Source organism: Chanodichthys erythropterus, chromosome 19 (assembly GCF_024489055.1).
Source record: "Chanodichthys erythropterus isolate Z2021 chromosome 19, ASM2448905v1, whole genome shotgun sequence".
Classification (NCBI taxonomy): Eukaryota; Metazoa; Chordata; class Actinopteri; order Cypriniformes; family Xenocyprididae; genus Chanodichthys; species Chanodichthys erythropterus.
In genome coordinates, this window is record NC_090239.1 from 17,178,638 (window position 1) to 17,195,811 (window position 17,174).

At 36.5% G+C, this 17,174-nt stretch overlaps 1 protein-coding gene across 5 annotated transcripts in view; it reads right to left on the reverse strand.

Annotated features, from left to right (window-relative positions):
* Positions 1–17,174, reverse strand: part of ablim2 (actin binding LIM protein family, member 2) — an 82,990-nt gene that overhangs the window by 22,470 nt on the left and 43,346 nt on the right. For 4 of the 5 annotated variants that reach the window (XR_010892606.1, XR_010892608.1, XR_010892607.1 and 1 more), the window contains exons 3-10: positions 16,973–17,156; positions 13,090–13,202; positions 12,811–12,937; positions 12,467–12,560; positions 9,091–9,178; positions 5,442–5,500; positions 3,957–4,007; positions 2,524–2,601 (exon numbers count right to left, since the gene is read on the reverse strand). Coding sequence is in view for 2 of the 5 variants with exons in the window: in XM_067368748.1 (XP_067224849.1) it covers positions 2,524–2,601; positions 3,957–4,007; positions 5,442–5,500; positions 9,091–9,178; positions 12,467–12,560; positions 12,811–12,937; positions 13,090–13,202; positions 16,973–17,156 (794 nt within the window). In the remaining 3 variants the exon portion in view is untranslated. The remainder of the gene's footprint in view (positions 1–2,523; positions 2,602–3,956; positions 4,008–5,441; positions 5,501–9,090; positions 9,179–12,466; positions 12,561–12,810; positions 12,938–13,089; positions 13,203–16,972; positions 17,157–17,174) is intronic. The other variant, XM_067368749.1, reaches the window with a different exon arrangement.

A 17,174-nucleotide genomic window follows, 5' to 3' on the forward strand; every position in this document is an offset into this window, starting at 1 on the left:
AGAAAGAGCAACATTATAGCATTATAACTCTCTCTAGTCACCCTTTTCCTACACCCTATGACACTTTGTGTGAATTATAGAAGTAAATTCTGTTAAACTGTAAACAATCAGTTAAAGGCCCGTTCTGTGAAAGCAATAATAAGCTTTTTAAAAAGAAAAAAAAGAAGAAAAAAATGGGATAAAATGGAGTGACATTATTCTACTCACCTTTCAACCATCGAGCATAAAAATTACACTTAAAAGTGTAAAAGCATTAACAAATTACTACAAAAGACCATGAATGACCCCAAAAGCTCGATTCTCTCCACAGCAATATTACAGATGGGTTAAACATTGCTTGTAGCAATATTTGTCTACATTATGTAACATATGTTGCCTTAGTCAAAAATGTTCATTTATTAAGAGATAATATTTCAAAGTGCTTTTCATCATTTTGACAGATAACAAGAATTATATTTGCTTTAGAAACATTCCAGAACAGGGAATGTTTAATCCCTAATAGGGATAAGAAGTGAAAAGGGGAGACTGTTACATTTTAAAGGTGCCCTAGAATCAAAATTTGAATTTACCTCGGCATAGTTAAATAACAAGAGTTCAGTACATGGAAAAGACATACATTGAGTTTCAAACCCCATTGCTTCCTCCTTCTTATGTAAATCTCATTTGTTTAAAAGACTTTCGGAAAACATGCGGATCTCAACATAACACCGACTGTTACGTAACAGTCGGGATCATTAATATGTATGACCCCAATATTTACATATGCCAGCTCATGTTCAAGGCATTACACAAGGAAAGGCAGTATTAACGTCTGGATCTGTGCACAGACTATGTAAGCCAGCAAGAACAACAGCGAAAAATGGCAGATGGAGCAATAATAACTGACATGATCCATGATAGCATGATATTTTTAGTGATATTTGTAAATTGTCTTTCTAAAGGGGGTCGCACACCGGACGCGAAGCTCGGCGCCGCGCAGCGCCGCATCTCTGACAACTCACAGGTATCGCACACCGTCCGCGCACATTATATACGCACGAGCTCAATTTTGACTCGACTCCTGATAGAAGAGCGGCACAATGGGAGTGTTTTACGTCAACAAGGAAACGTTACATGCCTATGCTTTAATATTTCGCACTGAGGTTAGTGTACATGGAAAAATGGCACAACAAAGCAAAAGGAAAGAAAATGCTACGTTTATTATACATTTTTAGACTTTATTCAAGCTGTTAAACTTAGAATGTGAAACTGATGTATCTTGCAACACAGGGTAAAGTCAGTATGTACATTAACGATGATTTGAGAGAAATATAATATACATTTAAAACAATGTACATGGCGCTCTGTGGCGCGGCAGGATTTTAAACAACTTCCTGAGTTGTTGCTGGGCGCCGAGGACAGGCGGCGAATGTCGCCACCGGTGTGCGTACTCTCATAGAAAACAATGCGTTCGAATTTTAAAGACCTGGCGCGACGCCAAGCTACGCGTCCGGTGTGCGACCCCCTTAAATGTTTCATTAGCATGTTGCTAATTTACTGTTAAATGTGGTTAAAGTTACCATCGTTTCTTACTGTATTCACGGAGACAAGAGAGCCGTCGCTATTTTCATTTTTAAACATATGCAGTCTGTATAATTCATAAACACAACTTCATTCTTTATAAATCTCTCCAACAGTGTAGCATTAGCCGTTAGCCACGGAGCATAGCCTCAAACTCATACAGAATCAAACGTAAACATCAAAATAAATACTTTACTCACATAATTTGAAGCATGCATACAGCATGCATGACGAACATCTTGTAAAGATCCATTTGAGGGGTTATATTAGCTGTGTGAACTTTGTAAATGCACTGTAATATAGTCGAGAGCTCGTGTGGCAGGGAGCAGGCGAATTAAAGAGTTAAACATTTAAACAAAATCAGTGTATAGTTAATGATGCCCCAAAATAGGCAGTTAAAAAAATTAATTTAAAAAACATTTATGGGGTATTTTGTGCTGAAACTTCACAGACACATTCATGAGACACCTTAGACTTATATTACATCTTGTGAAAAAGCATTCTTGGGCACCTTTAAAGTATCTGTGTGAAAAAATAGTAAATCGTAAATTGTAAAAGTAAATTGGGAGAGCAGAGCTCAAATGTGCAGTATATGTTGTCTTTTTTTCATATTGCTACAGCGTAATACAAAGAAAAAGGAGGAAAAGAAAATATTGCAGCAAAATACCAAGTGTTACGTTATTCTTCTGACGTCTGAAAATGGAACATAATATAAAACAACCCTGATAAGGATTATTATAGAGCAACCTTATGATTTAAAAATTATTTGTTTCAGTCTTTTTGACTGGAAGTTCCCCAAAACAGAAGTGCCTCCCATAATTCAAAATGCAGTAGGCTCATGAGGAAAAAGGTGGATAACTCTCACATGGTTATTCATATGCTTGTGTGTTGCTGCCCACTGGTGGCAAACTTGAACAAATGAAAAGTAATAAAGCATGAAATAATTTTCAGATGTGCACTTACATAGATAACTCTGCTAGGGGAGCCAGATGCACTGGAGGCAGGAGCAGAGGTGATGCTCTCAGAGGAGGTTCTCGTCACCTGGAAACAAAAACAAGGTAAGAAATATGAATGCAAAGGCACTAAACCAGAAGGGGACAGCAAACAAAAAGACAGTAGAAAAACATGGTAAAGTTCTAGTGACTCTTATTGACTCAAGTGAAATCATAAAAAGTTAACAGTCATGTTAAGTTTTAAGGTCATAAATGATTTAATAGAGCCATTTCCTTGTGGCTGTTACTATTGTGTGGACATAAGAATTTATCAGTCTTCACACAAGTTATAAAGGATTAAACAGAAAAGGTTTTGCCGTTAGGAACGATGCTTTTTTCTTCTTTTATCAAGCACTTCTTGTTACATAGGAACAGATACACAGTAAACTGCAATAAATAGATTTTAATCTGTATTTTTGTCTTATTTTCAAGTAAAAGTATATAAACATGCTAATTTAAAATAGAATTGGAGAAGAAAACCTTATTTTTCTTAGTCAAATGCAATATAAATTTATAATGCTGCGGTATAAATGGCACATCGGACAAACGGTAGATTGTTGTAAGTTACATACTTAAGAGGAAATGGTCTGTCATTTCAAAATCAACAAACAGGCAGTCTAAACTCTAGAGATTCTTCTTACAATATTATTAAAGATTTTCGATTTTATTAATAATGCATTCAGGATCATTTCACAGTGTCTCCTCTATACCTACACATGGTGCGTCTCAATCAGCTCCCTAGGTCGTGAATCAGTATATCATATACATGAATTCGGGAACTGGTAAGGACAGTAAGGACACTGGCTCACTCCACACTGGGACACAATGGGTTATTTAAAGTACATTATGATAAATAAATACTTTAATTGTTATATATATGTGAAACATTCAACCGTAAATGAATAATACATTTAGCTAGATTATGTTCATTACCTGTTGTTCATAATGGGTTGTATTAAAAAAAAAAACGTCTATTGCATGTCATGTTATTATGTGCAGTGAGTTGGCTCACGTGATTTATGTTTCATGCTTCAGAACGTCAGTTAAAGGAGCATAGTGAGCATCCATGCTCCCTGGTTTTCATGGTGCATTGTGGGACTTTTTAGAGATCGAATGTTTTAGTGCACTGGTAGGATTTTGTAATTGAGACACACTTAAAATGGCCAATTCCCTGATCAGTGCCCTGACTACTGAACTTAGGAACTGATTGAGACACACACTGATTAAGAGCATTTATCCAGATGTTGAAACCAGTTCTTTGGTTCCTTGGGTACTGGGTGGGTGTGGCAGTCGCCTATGGTGGCCTGGCAGGCCCATTTTGGGCCTCAGTGAGCATTCTATTAAAGCTGAAAGCAGGTCGGGAGGTAAGCCCATGCAGAGGGGAGTGGGCTGCATGTCACAAACCTGCTCATGTACATTGGAATGGAGATCACTGAGCTGAATCCGCACCTGTTTCTGCAGGGAAAGGGTTGTTACAGTGAAGCGCTTCCAGATACTGCACATCACCTTTGTTTAAGATATGCAACTAGATGGATTTCCTGGTAAATTATTTTGCATAATATATTTCAGAGCATGTCAGCTACCTAAAGCAGAGCTCATTTTCATGTCGTAACATTGCACATCTTTTTAGGTTCTGTCACTGATTCTAGCTGCTATTAAATAATAAAAAAAATCATCATAGGCTTTGGTCTTTAATGACATTCAAGTGGGGGGATTTCACTAAGACTTAATTTGATGTGCTTATTTGCATATTCTATCTGTGCCTGATTCATTTAAAGTGCCCCCTTTATGCTATTTTAAAGGTTCCTAATTTTGTTTTGGAGGTCTCCTACAATAGGTTTACATGCATCCAAGGTCAAAACACTGTAATTTTCCCATACTATACACTGCAGTATCACTTCTTTTCTCACAGTATTTGAGACGATTTGATCAAGGATCTGGGCTCTCTAAACCCCTCCTTTGCGAGAGCCTACTCTGCTGTGATTGGTCAGATGGCCCAGTCTGTTGTGATTGGTCTACGGCTTACAGCATGTGTCGAAAACTAAATTTCCATTACCATATCTGAATTTCAGCACATTGATACGAACAGTAACGATCGGTTTATAACGAGCGACGGTTTTACCGTATCAATTCGAGCCAGATTCCTCATCCTTTGGAAGTGCATGCAAAGTGGATTTGCTTGACGTGAACAACACAAACCAAACTCTTCCAAGCCTCAGCTAAAACTACAGTGTTTGATGGCCAGTCAAAGTAGACATTGTTGGCAGGCAGCAGAACAAACCTACTTAGGTTCATGCATGCAGGAAGTAAGACTGGAATTACTAATGACAGTAGCAGCTCAGAATTGGTTCTTTATTTTGGGAGACAAACTCCATGCACTTTGATCTTTGAAACTTTGCAAACCTTTCACATTCACATTCAGCTATTTAACACACTACATGATAGATAATATCTGAAAAAGCATAATTGGGGCACTTTAAGGAATTTTACTAATTCATTAACAGCACAACCATGCAAAATTAGTACTGAGCACAAATTGCAGCTTTCTTGTATGGTTGTGGAGGATGAAATCTTGCATACTTCACTGGTATTGCTCCACCACTATGATCCAGGCACCTTAATCGGCTCTTTAAAATGCCAAAAGTGTGCTTGACAATAACATACATCTGGAAGTTTGTAGATTACAACGCTTTTCTCCATTAGTTGATGAATAACAACTGCCTTCTAATTTTTCTTAAACAAAATTAATTTAAAATACAGTCAACCTATTTCCTGAGGGTGAAAGTATCCAGTTTGTTGAAAAAGGTGCAATATATTAAGCCTAATTACATAAAGAGAATGACTCTGTTTCAGAGCATTTAGCTCCAAGTCAAACTGGATTGCAGTTACCTTACTCTTCTCCTCCATACGCGCCGCCTGTCTGCAAGGAGGATGCCAGATGGAAGAACCTGTGAAAGAGAAAGCAAAACAGTACTAAAAAGTCAGTATTACAGTATTTGCCACTTAAAGGGTTAGTTCACCCAAAAATGAAAATTCTGTCATTTATTACTCACGCTCATGCCGTTCCAGACCCATAAGACCTTCGTTAATCTACGGAGAGCAAATTGAGATATTTTTGTTGAAATCCAATGGCTCTGTGAGGCCTGCATAGGGAGCAATGACATTTCCACTCTCAAGATCCATAAAGGTACTAAAAACATATTTAAATCAGTTCATGTGAGTACAGTGGTTCAATATGTTTATAATATTATAAAGCGACATGAATATTTTTGGTGCGCCAAAAAAAAAACAAAATAACGACTTATTTAGTGATGGCCGATTTCAAAACACACCTTCAGGAAGCTTCGGAGCATAATCAATCAGTGTATCGAATCCGCAGTTCGGAGCACCAAAGTCATGTGATTTCAGCAGTTTGGCGGTTTGACACGCGATCCGAATCATGATTCGATTCCATTATGCTCCAATCTTCCTGAAGCAGTGTTTTGAAATCGGCCATCATTAAATAAGTAATATTGTTTTTTTTTTGGGCGTAGCAAAAATATTCTCGTCGCTTTATAATATTAATATTGAGCCACTGTACTCACATGAACTGATTTAAATATGTTTTTAGTACATTAATGGATCTTGAGAGAGAAAATGTCATTGCTGGCTATGGAGGCCTCACTGAGCCATCAGATTTCAACCAAAATATCTTAATTTGTGTTCCGAAGATCAACAAAGTACGGGTGTGGAACGGCACGAGGGTGAGTAATTAATGGTGAGTAATAAAAATTTTCATTTTTGGGTGAACTAACCCAAAGTCACTTGTAATGGCTGTATGTCATTGCATTAGAAGTGGCATCAGCAAAAATAAATAAATAAATAAAAATATTAAAAATTCAGTATAACTTCACTTTCCTAAACCATTTTTGCAATTTCTTTGGTGTCATTATTAGCGCATTGATATTTTGTTATATAGCACAAATACATACACTACCATTCAAAAGTTAGTAAGATTTATTTAAAAGAAATTAATACTTTTATTCAGGATGCATTATATCGATCAAAATTGACAAAGTTTTTGTAACATTATAAATGTCTATACTATTTCAAATAAATGCTGTTCTTTTGAACTTTCTAAAAATGCATCATGGTTTCCATGAAAATATTAAAGGTCCCGTTCTTCGTGATCCCATGTTTCAAACTTTAGTTAGTGTGTAATGTTGTTGTTAGAGTATAAATAAAATCTGTAAAATTTTAAAGCTCAAAGTTCAATGCCAAGCGAGATATTTTATTTAACAGAAGTCGCCTACATCGAATGGCCAGTTTGGACTACATCCCTCTACTTCCTTCTTTAATGACGTCACTAAAACAGTTTTTTGACTAACCTCCGCCCACAGGAATACACAAAAAAGGGGGCGTGGTCTTGTTGCGCGTTTGTAGAGTGTGTTTGTCGCCATGTCGTCGAAACAGTGTTATTTTTATCCCGCAGTCCAATCACCTTTGTTTGGCCTTCCCAGGGACGCTGTACTTAGAGATCAATGGTTACAATTTATGTTTAACTCGGTTCCCGAAAATTATAATTGTGGTATCCTTACTGCAATAGTTAATGTTGGACTGCAGTGCACATAATGGCCACAAGAGGGGACTATGTTTATGTATATGGCTGTTTTCCGTATGAGGTACTCTTCTGAGTGAGTGCTAACGTTGTACATTTTCTGTCGCTGCTTGTGGAGATTAAAGAGTTCAGTCTCTCGGGAATTATTGTCTTTTGTGTTCATTCGGCACAACACCACAATAATCCACATGTAAAACTATGTGCAGCACACGTTATGGTAAGAGGCGTGACCTTTCCGGGCAAGGAGCGCTAAGCTGCTGTTGAATCACAACACAGGAACCGCTGGCACAATCAGAACTCGTTACGTATTTCTGAAGGAGGGACTTCATAGAACAAGGAAGTCATCAGGCCGTTTTTATGACAGTGGAAACAGCGGTATACAGATAAGTAAATTATGTGAAAAATATTGTGTTTTTTTACACGCGAAACATGAACACATGTTATACTGCACACTATAAACACAATCAAAGCTTAAAAAAAAAACACGAAAAACACGAAAATGGGACCTTTAAGCAGAACAGCTGTTTTTAACACTGATAATAATGATCAATAATGTAATAAGAAGTGTTACTTTTGAATGATTTGAATGATTTCTGAAGGATCATGTGACACTGAAGACTGGAGTAATGGCTGCTGAAAATTCAGCTTTGCCATCACATGAATAAATTACACTTTAAAATATATAAAAAAAATAAAAGTTATTTCACAATATTAATGTTTTTACTGTATTTTGATCAAATAAATGCTGCCTTGGTGAGCATAAGAGACTTCTTTCAAAAACGTAAAAAAAATTTACAGACCCCAAACATTTGAACAGTGGTGTAGATTTTTAGGTGTGGTTTAAATACTTTTTGGGCCCACAGTTCTTAATTCAACTAACTTATCTAACATAACTTATCTACCTGAGGTGTTAGCATGCTCATATATACACCTATATAAACTGGCATTCATAAACTATGAAGAAATACAATCATTCACCCCTAGAATGAGTCAGCAGTTGTTTATTTAATTTCAGCTAGATTAAAAAAGGCTTCTAACTGATTCGGCCACCTAGATGTAAAGCCTTGTCCACATCTGACTATAAATTTCCTTTGACAAACTGCAGTGCAGCGAGTTTCTTTGCTAAATCACTGTGCAGAGTTCAGTGAGAGACTGAATTGTTGCAATGTTTGAGGTGGGACATGAGAAAAAATAAAACCACAAATCTTACAATGTCAAATGTTTATTTTCTTTTTTATAATTTAAAGTGTGTGTAGTGTGTAAAAGTGACTAGTGTGAGCTTTCAGCTTTATATGACTGTCTATTGCTTTATTATTAAAATACAAAACAAACTATTCATCCATGTTTTTGTTAGATACTGTGTTTTCTTAAGCATGACACTCCAAGTACACTAATACATATACTGTATACAAATGATTAAAAAATTCCCATCAATAGAGCCCAGCTGTGTCTGAACAGCCTGTCTGTCTGGTTTCATGGTCTAAAATTAGAGAACTTTGCAGAGGAAAATGTTTCCTGCAGCATTCTGACACAAATCATCAAATCAAATCTCCACAACAAATCAATTTTCTTCATATTTTCTAAAGAATATTACAAGCAGATTTGGGAGGCACAGAGATGAAGTCACTCATGAGACTAAGGCTCCATCCATCAGATGAATTATTTGTGATCCAAACTGACTAGTGTCCAAATTGATTAGGCTCTATTAAAAAAAATAAAATAATAATAAATATATATATATATATATATATATATTTTTTTTTTTTTTTTTTTTTGGACAACATCATTTGTTCAATTTAAGCAATAGATAGTTATACCGTTCAAGAACACACTTGCATACTGTTATACAATTTTTTGTTATGAATATTATTTGTAATTATATGTTTTATTGTATTGTAGGGATGATGTTTTTTGCATTGTATTTGATAACATTTAAGTTACCTTGCAGGTACATCTCCTCGCCCTCTCCAAACATCTGGTCACAGCGTGCACATTTGGCACATGTGGGATGATAGTGTTTTTCTCCAGCCTGCAAAAGATAAACAGAGAGCACACATCAGTCATTCAAATCCACTCCAGGAAATTATGAATTAATTTATACAAACATAATTTACATGGAGTGAATATTAAGAATATTTATTAAGTAATTTACTCCCCAAATAATTTAGGTCATCTAATAAAGTTCAAATGCTAACAGCAGTAGGGGGGAGAAAAAAAACCCTGTTTTCACTATATGTGTTTGAACAGTAGAGGGGACACAGAGAGAGGAGCTGGTGGTGCAAAACTGCCACACTTCACTTCTTATGTTCACATTAATTTCATTTGAAAACTTTGACCAGACCACTATACACAAAATAGCTTTCCATTTTGCATGAGTGGCTCCGCCTCAGCAGGCTTACTGTACTGTACTGCAAAAATCTCACTCTGCAACACCAAAAAATATTCAGACATTTTAAAGACAGTTTTTTAACAATGTCAAATCAAAAGAAAAAAAATGCATGTTAAATACGTAAAATATAATATTTTGGTTCCTTTTGACCCTTGGGTGAAATATGACCCAGGCTGAAAGACAAACAGTATGGCAAAAAGGCACAGTATGGTCTCATATTTCATATATCAACAACAACAACAACAAATAACAAGATAATGCCTTGTCCTTATATTTTCTCTAAATTTTGCCTTATTGATATGATAATTAATAATTTTAGTGTTTCTTAGCGCTCTGTCAGGGTGTTTTGTAAATAGTTGAATAGGTAAAAAGGTAAATAGATCTAGACTGTTTCATCTACTCTGAGAGAGTACAGATTTGTAAAATCTATTTCATCTTTTATATTTTCCTAATCTATTTCATCAATCTTCATTAAGTCCTAAAGGACTCATCTATAATCTAAAATTTACAGCATGCTGTTTTTACTTTTCAACACACGTTGACTGAATATCACATGCATCATAACCTGCACTGGAAAATCCACTCATCCTCCTCCTCAAAGCTCCTCCCTCTCAATGGCCATCCTCTTTGAACACAGCTACAGTCCTGCCACTGGAAATGTCATGACATTTTAGGTTCAGATACGATTCCTAATCACTGCTACAGAGTAAATTGGGCCTGAAAACCACGTTCAGCTTTTTTTCACTTTCTGTTTCCATCTATGCGGTTATACAAATGAAACAAACAGTTTAAAAATCCCTTCAAATATGCAATAAAAACCTTTACCTTTGATTACCTCTATACCCCGATGGTGTCCAAGCCTGTAAATTGGCATTACTCCTGAAAGGTGGGCTAATTATTCTTCCTAACATAAGCATACCTGTATCATCTTGTCTTCAGTTCATGTAAAAAATGTTGCCGAGGGCAAAAGAATATGCCAAGATACCATTTTGCATGACTTCATTTATTTCACATCTGCTTAAGGCACTTGGCACAGCAGTTGTGTATGTAGTTAAAAATACCATCCTAAACTATGAAGTCACACAGTGACTCAATCTAATTCTGGGTTACTAAGAGAAGGTGCCAGTGCCAAAAGGACAGTATTGCAACAGTGTGCAACCTCTGACAAATACTTAACACACACAAATAAACACACAGATTTATAGAGCACTAAGAAACACAAATATATAGATCTTTATGTGTATGTGACAATACTGAAATACACACATAACTTGTTGATTTACAAGCAATATTTACCCATATAAGACCACCCAATGGGAAACTAAGCAAATACAAAGAACAACTACATCAATAGGGTGCTTGTTAAGGTGTAACGAAATAGCTGTTTAAAGAAAAATGAGGACGAGTTTGCATGTAAGAACAAAAGAGAGTGAACAAAACAGAAAAAGTGAAAGAGAGATGCAATATGAGGAGATGGATTGTTCTATACTATAATTAGACTTCAGAGGGGTTGTGAAATGACTGTCTGAGATTCTCTTTGTAAGCACCCACTAGGCTTCTGCCCCCTCCAACATGACCACTGGGATTATAGAGTACTAGAATACTAGCTCTCAGATGAGAATAAAAGCCTTTCACACACACTTAAAGCAAAGATATAAAACGCAACCAAATCTTACGGGCAACAATGCTAAAATCAACATAAAACAGCATTTGCAACCCATTTTACTTGGTAATGTGACACATTTCTGAGTGAAAAAGAATACCTGATTAGAAAAGTATATGGCAGGACTTGTTAGTATTACTGGGAATTAAGCAACGCTTTTATCGCTTATTTCTGCTCCTTTTTTCCCCTGTGTTTTGATCCGGAGATACAGTTCTCTTTCAGAAGTTGATTAGTAGTGCCCACAACCGTATAACGGTGAAAACTTTAATGGCTGGGAAGCGTTGTCTCATAAATTACAGAAAATTGCGTCGACGGTGGGGAAAGAGTTAAAGAAGAAAATAGGGTCTGTTTTGATTTCATGTTGACTTTAAGCAATGTTAACAATATGATTAAGCCATCCATTCATCTGCTTCTATTAATGAATATCTATTAATGAATCCATTCATTAAAGGGATAGTTCACCCAAAAATGAAAATTTGATGTTTATCTGCTTACCCCCAGTGCATCCAAGATGTAGGTGACTTTGTTTCTTCAGTAGAACACAAATGATGATTTTTAACTCCAACCGTTGCCGTCTGTCAGTCGTATAATGTTGGTCAATGGGAACTTCTTTTATAAGAGTAAATAAAACATGCACAGATAAATCCAAATTAAACCCTGCGGCTCATGACGACACACTGATGTCCTAAGACACAAAACGATCGGTTTGTGCGAGAAACGGAACAGTATTTATATCATTTTTTACCTCTAATACACCACTTTGTCCAACTGCATTCAGCACTCGGTTAGTGAGGTCTGATCACGCTCTGACAACGGAAGTGAAGTGCACTCATTGAAGTATACGCGCGAGACATCACTGCCGTTGTCAGAGCGCGATCAGACCTCACTAAACAAGTGCTGAACGCAGTTGGACGTAGTGGTGTATTAGAGGTAAAAAATGATATAAATACTGTTCGGTTTCTCACACAAACTGATCGTTTCATGTCTTAGGACATCAATGTGTCGTCACGAGCCACAGGGTTTAATTTGGATTTGTCTAAGCAAATTTTATTTACTCTTATAAAAGAAGTTCCCATTGACCCACATTATACGTCTGACAGACGGCAACGGTTGGAGTTAAAAATCATCATTTGTGTTCTACTTAAGAAACAAAGTCACCTACATCTTGGATGCCCTAGGGGTTAGCAGATAAACATCACATTTTCATTTTTTGGTGAACTATCCCTTTAAGGGACCACTGCCAAATAGTAAAGATTTCTGCAAACCTCAAGTACTTTTCCGGTGATGTATTTCTTGCAGGTTTCACACTGGATGCCAAACATGGCGTGGTAGTCAGCCTCACAGTATGGGATCCCGTCCCTACAGAACAACAACACACATTACAGTAGATGTAATTCACTTGAACTCAAAGATGGTGACAAATCTTTGGTCTCTGGCCTTGACAATTCCCACACTGTTCTTTCATATTAGAGCACATCAATAACAGTGAGTCACTCCAGAGGGTTCAGCAGGCTTTCAGATCACTGTATCACATTATTGCGATTGCTAAAACACACACAAGCACACATCTACACATTCACACACACATAACAGGAAGAGTGGGACTAACTTGCTGATATATTCTGCATTAAGCACTTTATTGCACACTTTGCACTTGAAGCAGCCAAGGTGCCAGTGCTTGTCCAACGCCACCAGAGACTGCTCGTTTTTAAACTCCTTTCCACAGCCACAGCAATCTGCAGATTGAGCGAGACAAAGGTGTAGTGTAGTACTAATGAAATGGCAGAGAGAGCTGTCATTGCAAACATTTAGGAAATGAATGAGTGTGTAAGAGTGAGAGAATAACATAATGGAAACAGATAGCAATGCAAAAAAACAGAGAACTCACTGTACACAGCCTGTGGGGGGGCCGTGCTGTTGACTGGCACAGGCTGAGTGCATTTCTCACAAATGCACTCCTTTCCATTAAATGTCACGCGGTCCCCAGCTGGAAACGGCTGCCTGCCAGAAAAGCACACACACAGTCACCTCATCATTCAACAAGTTTATAAAGTCGCTTTCATATGAGGATGAACTTTAAACTAGCTTTAAGCAAACTATAGTAGTCAACATTTGAAGTGGATCAAAAAAGTTCATCAAAGTTGTCCTAAGAACTAGGTTGTCCTAAGAAGAAGGTTTTAGAACAACTTTGATGAAAGGTTTTGATCCACTTCAAATGTTGACTACTGTATTTTATGTTCAGATGTAGAGACACTACATTATATATGTTAAAAAACACACAACAGGGTGACAAAACTAAATATTTTACCATATTTGCAGTTGGCAAACATTGCGAGAAATTCCCTTTAAGTCATGAGACATTTACTGCTTTGTTAATCTTTTAAAATCAATCAAATAACTCAGCATAAGCAAAGCCAGATGCATTCTTAAAGGGATAGACAGTTTTTTTCATTTAAAGGTTTAGTTCACCCAAAAATCTGTAAGGCCTTCATCCGGATCCACATCCGTGAGACCTTCGTTCATCTTTGGAACACATATTAAGTTATTTTTAATGAAATCCGAGAGGTTTCTGTCCCTCCATAGAGATCAAACGCAACTACCGCTTTCAAGGTCCAGAAAAGTAGGAAAGGCATCATTAAAGTACTCCATGTGACTCCATGGTTTAACCTCAATTTTATGAAGCGACACAAAAAAAGCACAATTTACCACTTTATTTACAAAAAAATTATTATCCAAAGATAACGTCTTTATGGAGGGAGGGAAAGCTCTTAGATTTCATTAAAAACATCATTTCATTTCATTTGTGTTTCAAAGATGAACGAAAGTTTTACGGATGTGGAACGAACAAGGGTGAGTAATTAATGACAGAACTTTCATTTTTGGGTGAACTAAAATAATAATAATAATAATAATAATAATAATAAATTCACAAGAAGAAGTTTTGTTTTCCATTAAACGAAGCAATGGGGACAGATGCTGTCAAGCTCTAAAAGTTACAAAAAAGCAGCATAAAAGAAAGCAAAAACACATGTGCACTACATTTCAAATCCTCTAAACCTGTACCAGTTGCTGTTTTAATGAAAAATAGGTCTACTGTAACTTATTTGTACATTTGCATATTCAAGCTGCCACATCACAGCCAGTTATTATACACATGACAAACATTATTGGTGTCAGACCTGCTGCAACAGGTCTCTGCATACAATATATACAAACATAAAAGAGATTTCATAGCTGTGGGGAGGGTGAATAATTACTTACATTTCAGACTGTTCTTCACTCAAAACAATCATTCAGAAGCATATAGTATCACATACTTTTGGACTACATTTATAGTGCTCTTTTGTCATTTTTAAAGCCTGAAAGCACAATCACTTTTAAATATCTATATTAAATAACTACAGTATAAACTATTCAAATACATTGTGTAGCTAAAACTTAAGTAAGAATATTAAAACCAGAAACATCAATTGAACTGATTTTTTTTTTTTTTTTTAGATAATGGATAGCTACTGTAGCATTAGCATATATCTTTGTACTAAGATATGTTTGTACCCTGCCCTGGCATGTACATAGTAACATGCTTAATAGCAGTAGTCTTAGTAGTATTACTATTTACAGTGTATGCAAATAAACATCTTAAATATTCAACCTAACATCTCATTTGTGTTCCACAAGCTTTATGTGAACCAGCCAACCACTATTACATCTGTGCTACAAAGAATAGAGCAGGATAAGACCTCTAGGTTGAGTGAAGCATGCCATCATTAGACAGGCTTGATGGCACAGATTCAATCATATCTGGCTGATAGTTCAGTATGAAAGCTGATGATATCACGGTATGTTGATCATCAGCTCTCTTGCTCTCATCACCCAATGGAAGAGTCAATGTCCAAGTCCTATTAACACACCATTGCCTGATTTCGAATTTAAACCTGATGTGTTAGCCAGGCAATGTTATGCCAAACTCTTTGTGATGGATGTTGGTTGTCTGTTTTTCTTGGTATAACAATGAATACTCTGTTCCTGTGGTTGTTGGCCCAATTTACTTAGTCAAAAATGTCATCATTAAAGATAAAGAGCTATTTTAGAAACCTCTGTTCACACCTCCTAGCTTGCCATTAAAGTTATAATAATAGCAGTAACAATAATTTCTAACTGGCAAACAGAGAAACACTATGTGCTGGAACAGGCTGGATAGAGTCATCCAGAGTAACTACAAATGAGATGTTTACGAGGTGATTTAAGATCCAATCGCACCCAAGATACCAATTGGGTACACCGTGTCCACAGAAACATGGGCATCACTATGGAAATGTAGGAGGGACTCGTCCTGAGCAACATGTCGCATACACATACACAACATCCATTCAGAGACTGAGGGACACCCTACACCACTCTGGAAATAAGTGGCCTGGGAGCGGAGCATACACTTAACATTCTTACTGAAAGCTGATGGGTGCCCTTTCCTTCCCCTCCCTCAGTAGCAAGACTGCCTTCCCATAAAATTCACTCACACATGCAGTCAGTGGCAGAACATTTAGAAATTATATAGAGAACATATGACGATATAGTTAAGCAATATCGAGTAACGAGTATCACACGTGCTGTTTGTCCCGAATAGCTTGAGTGCAAATTTGATTTGATTAGATTTTTGAGTTCAATAAACAAGAAGTTAATATTGTGTTATATTTTATAGAATGGTATTTAATTACTGAATGAATCCGCGTTTTCAACGAATTAGATGAACCAATGATTCAATGGCCCATTCATATAAAGAGCCATTTACTTCATTCCAGAATGAATCAGCTGTTTGCATTGAATGAATGAATGACTCACTGGCTTCTTCTGAAATCACATTCTTTCCGACTATATAATAGGTGAAAAATAGTATGTGACAAAAGGAGTATGTCCGAATTCACAGTACTCATAAAAGAGTAGGCAAAAAATACCTGGACGACCAACTTCTTCCAGCAAGATTGTGCATACAATGGACATTTTGCTATCCCATGAGGCCACGGGAGAGGATATGTGAATGGCAGTGAAGCAACGCAACTGACGCTGGTGGGTCACATGATAATGACAACATGGAGAATATAGTACGTCCAAACTACATTCACACATTCAACGCTTGCAAAGAACTTATTCAAAATAAGCACCTACTTCAAGGGAGTATGCAATTTCGGACCTAGCAAATTACTTACTCATTTAGACATTTGCCCCCACCTACTGGCGGTTTTAGTTTCTCATTTAGAGTATAATTACATATAAAAAATAAAACCTGTACGACTTCAGTGCGGAGCATAAAATAAGATATTTTGAAGAATGTTGGGAACCAAACTGTTTTGGTTACCATTGACTTCCACTGTATGAACAATTCAAAATACTGAGACATTTCTCAAATTATCTTTTATGTTCCACAGAAGAAAAAAAGCCATACATGTTTGAAACAACATGAGGGTGAGTAAATGCTGATAAAATTTTTATTTTGGGGTGAACTGTCCCTTTACAACCCATTTAAAAGCCATTTATCTCATGGCATTATTTATGCAATTGTAATTACAGTTTAAATGCATTCACGCCACCTCTGATCTATATCTATATTATCTTTATTATTTTATTATATTTTTATTATATATTATTACTTAATTGATAAATTTGATATAGAAAAATACAATTTTGAAGTCTGGTTACTGTTGCCTTACCTTACCCAAACTATTAAAAGTATTAATAGTGAATGTACACTAGTGTTTTTTGCATGCGAGTCTTACTTGCAGACGGCACAGACAAAGCAGCGTGGATGGTATGTCTTGCCCAGGGCGGATACAACTTCCCCTTCAATGAACTCTTCACAACTGAAGCAGCGGGTGCCATAGAGTCGCTGATAATCCAAAGTGCAGATATACTCGCCTTGCCGCACAAAAAAGCCTCCCTGAGCCAAGTCACTTCCACAAACTGCAGAAAAAGAGAGAG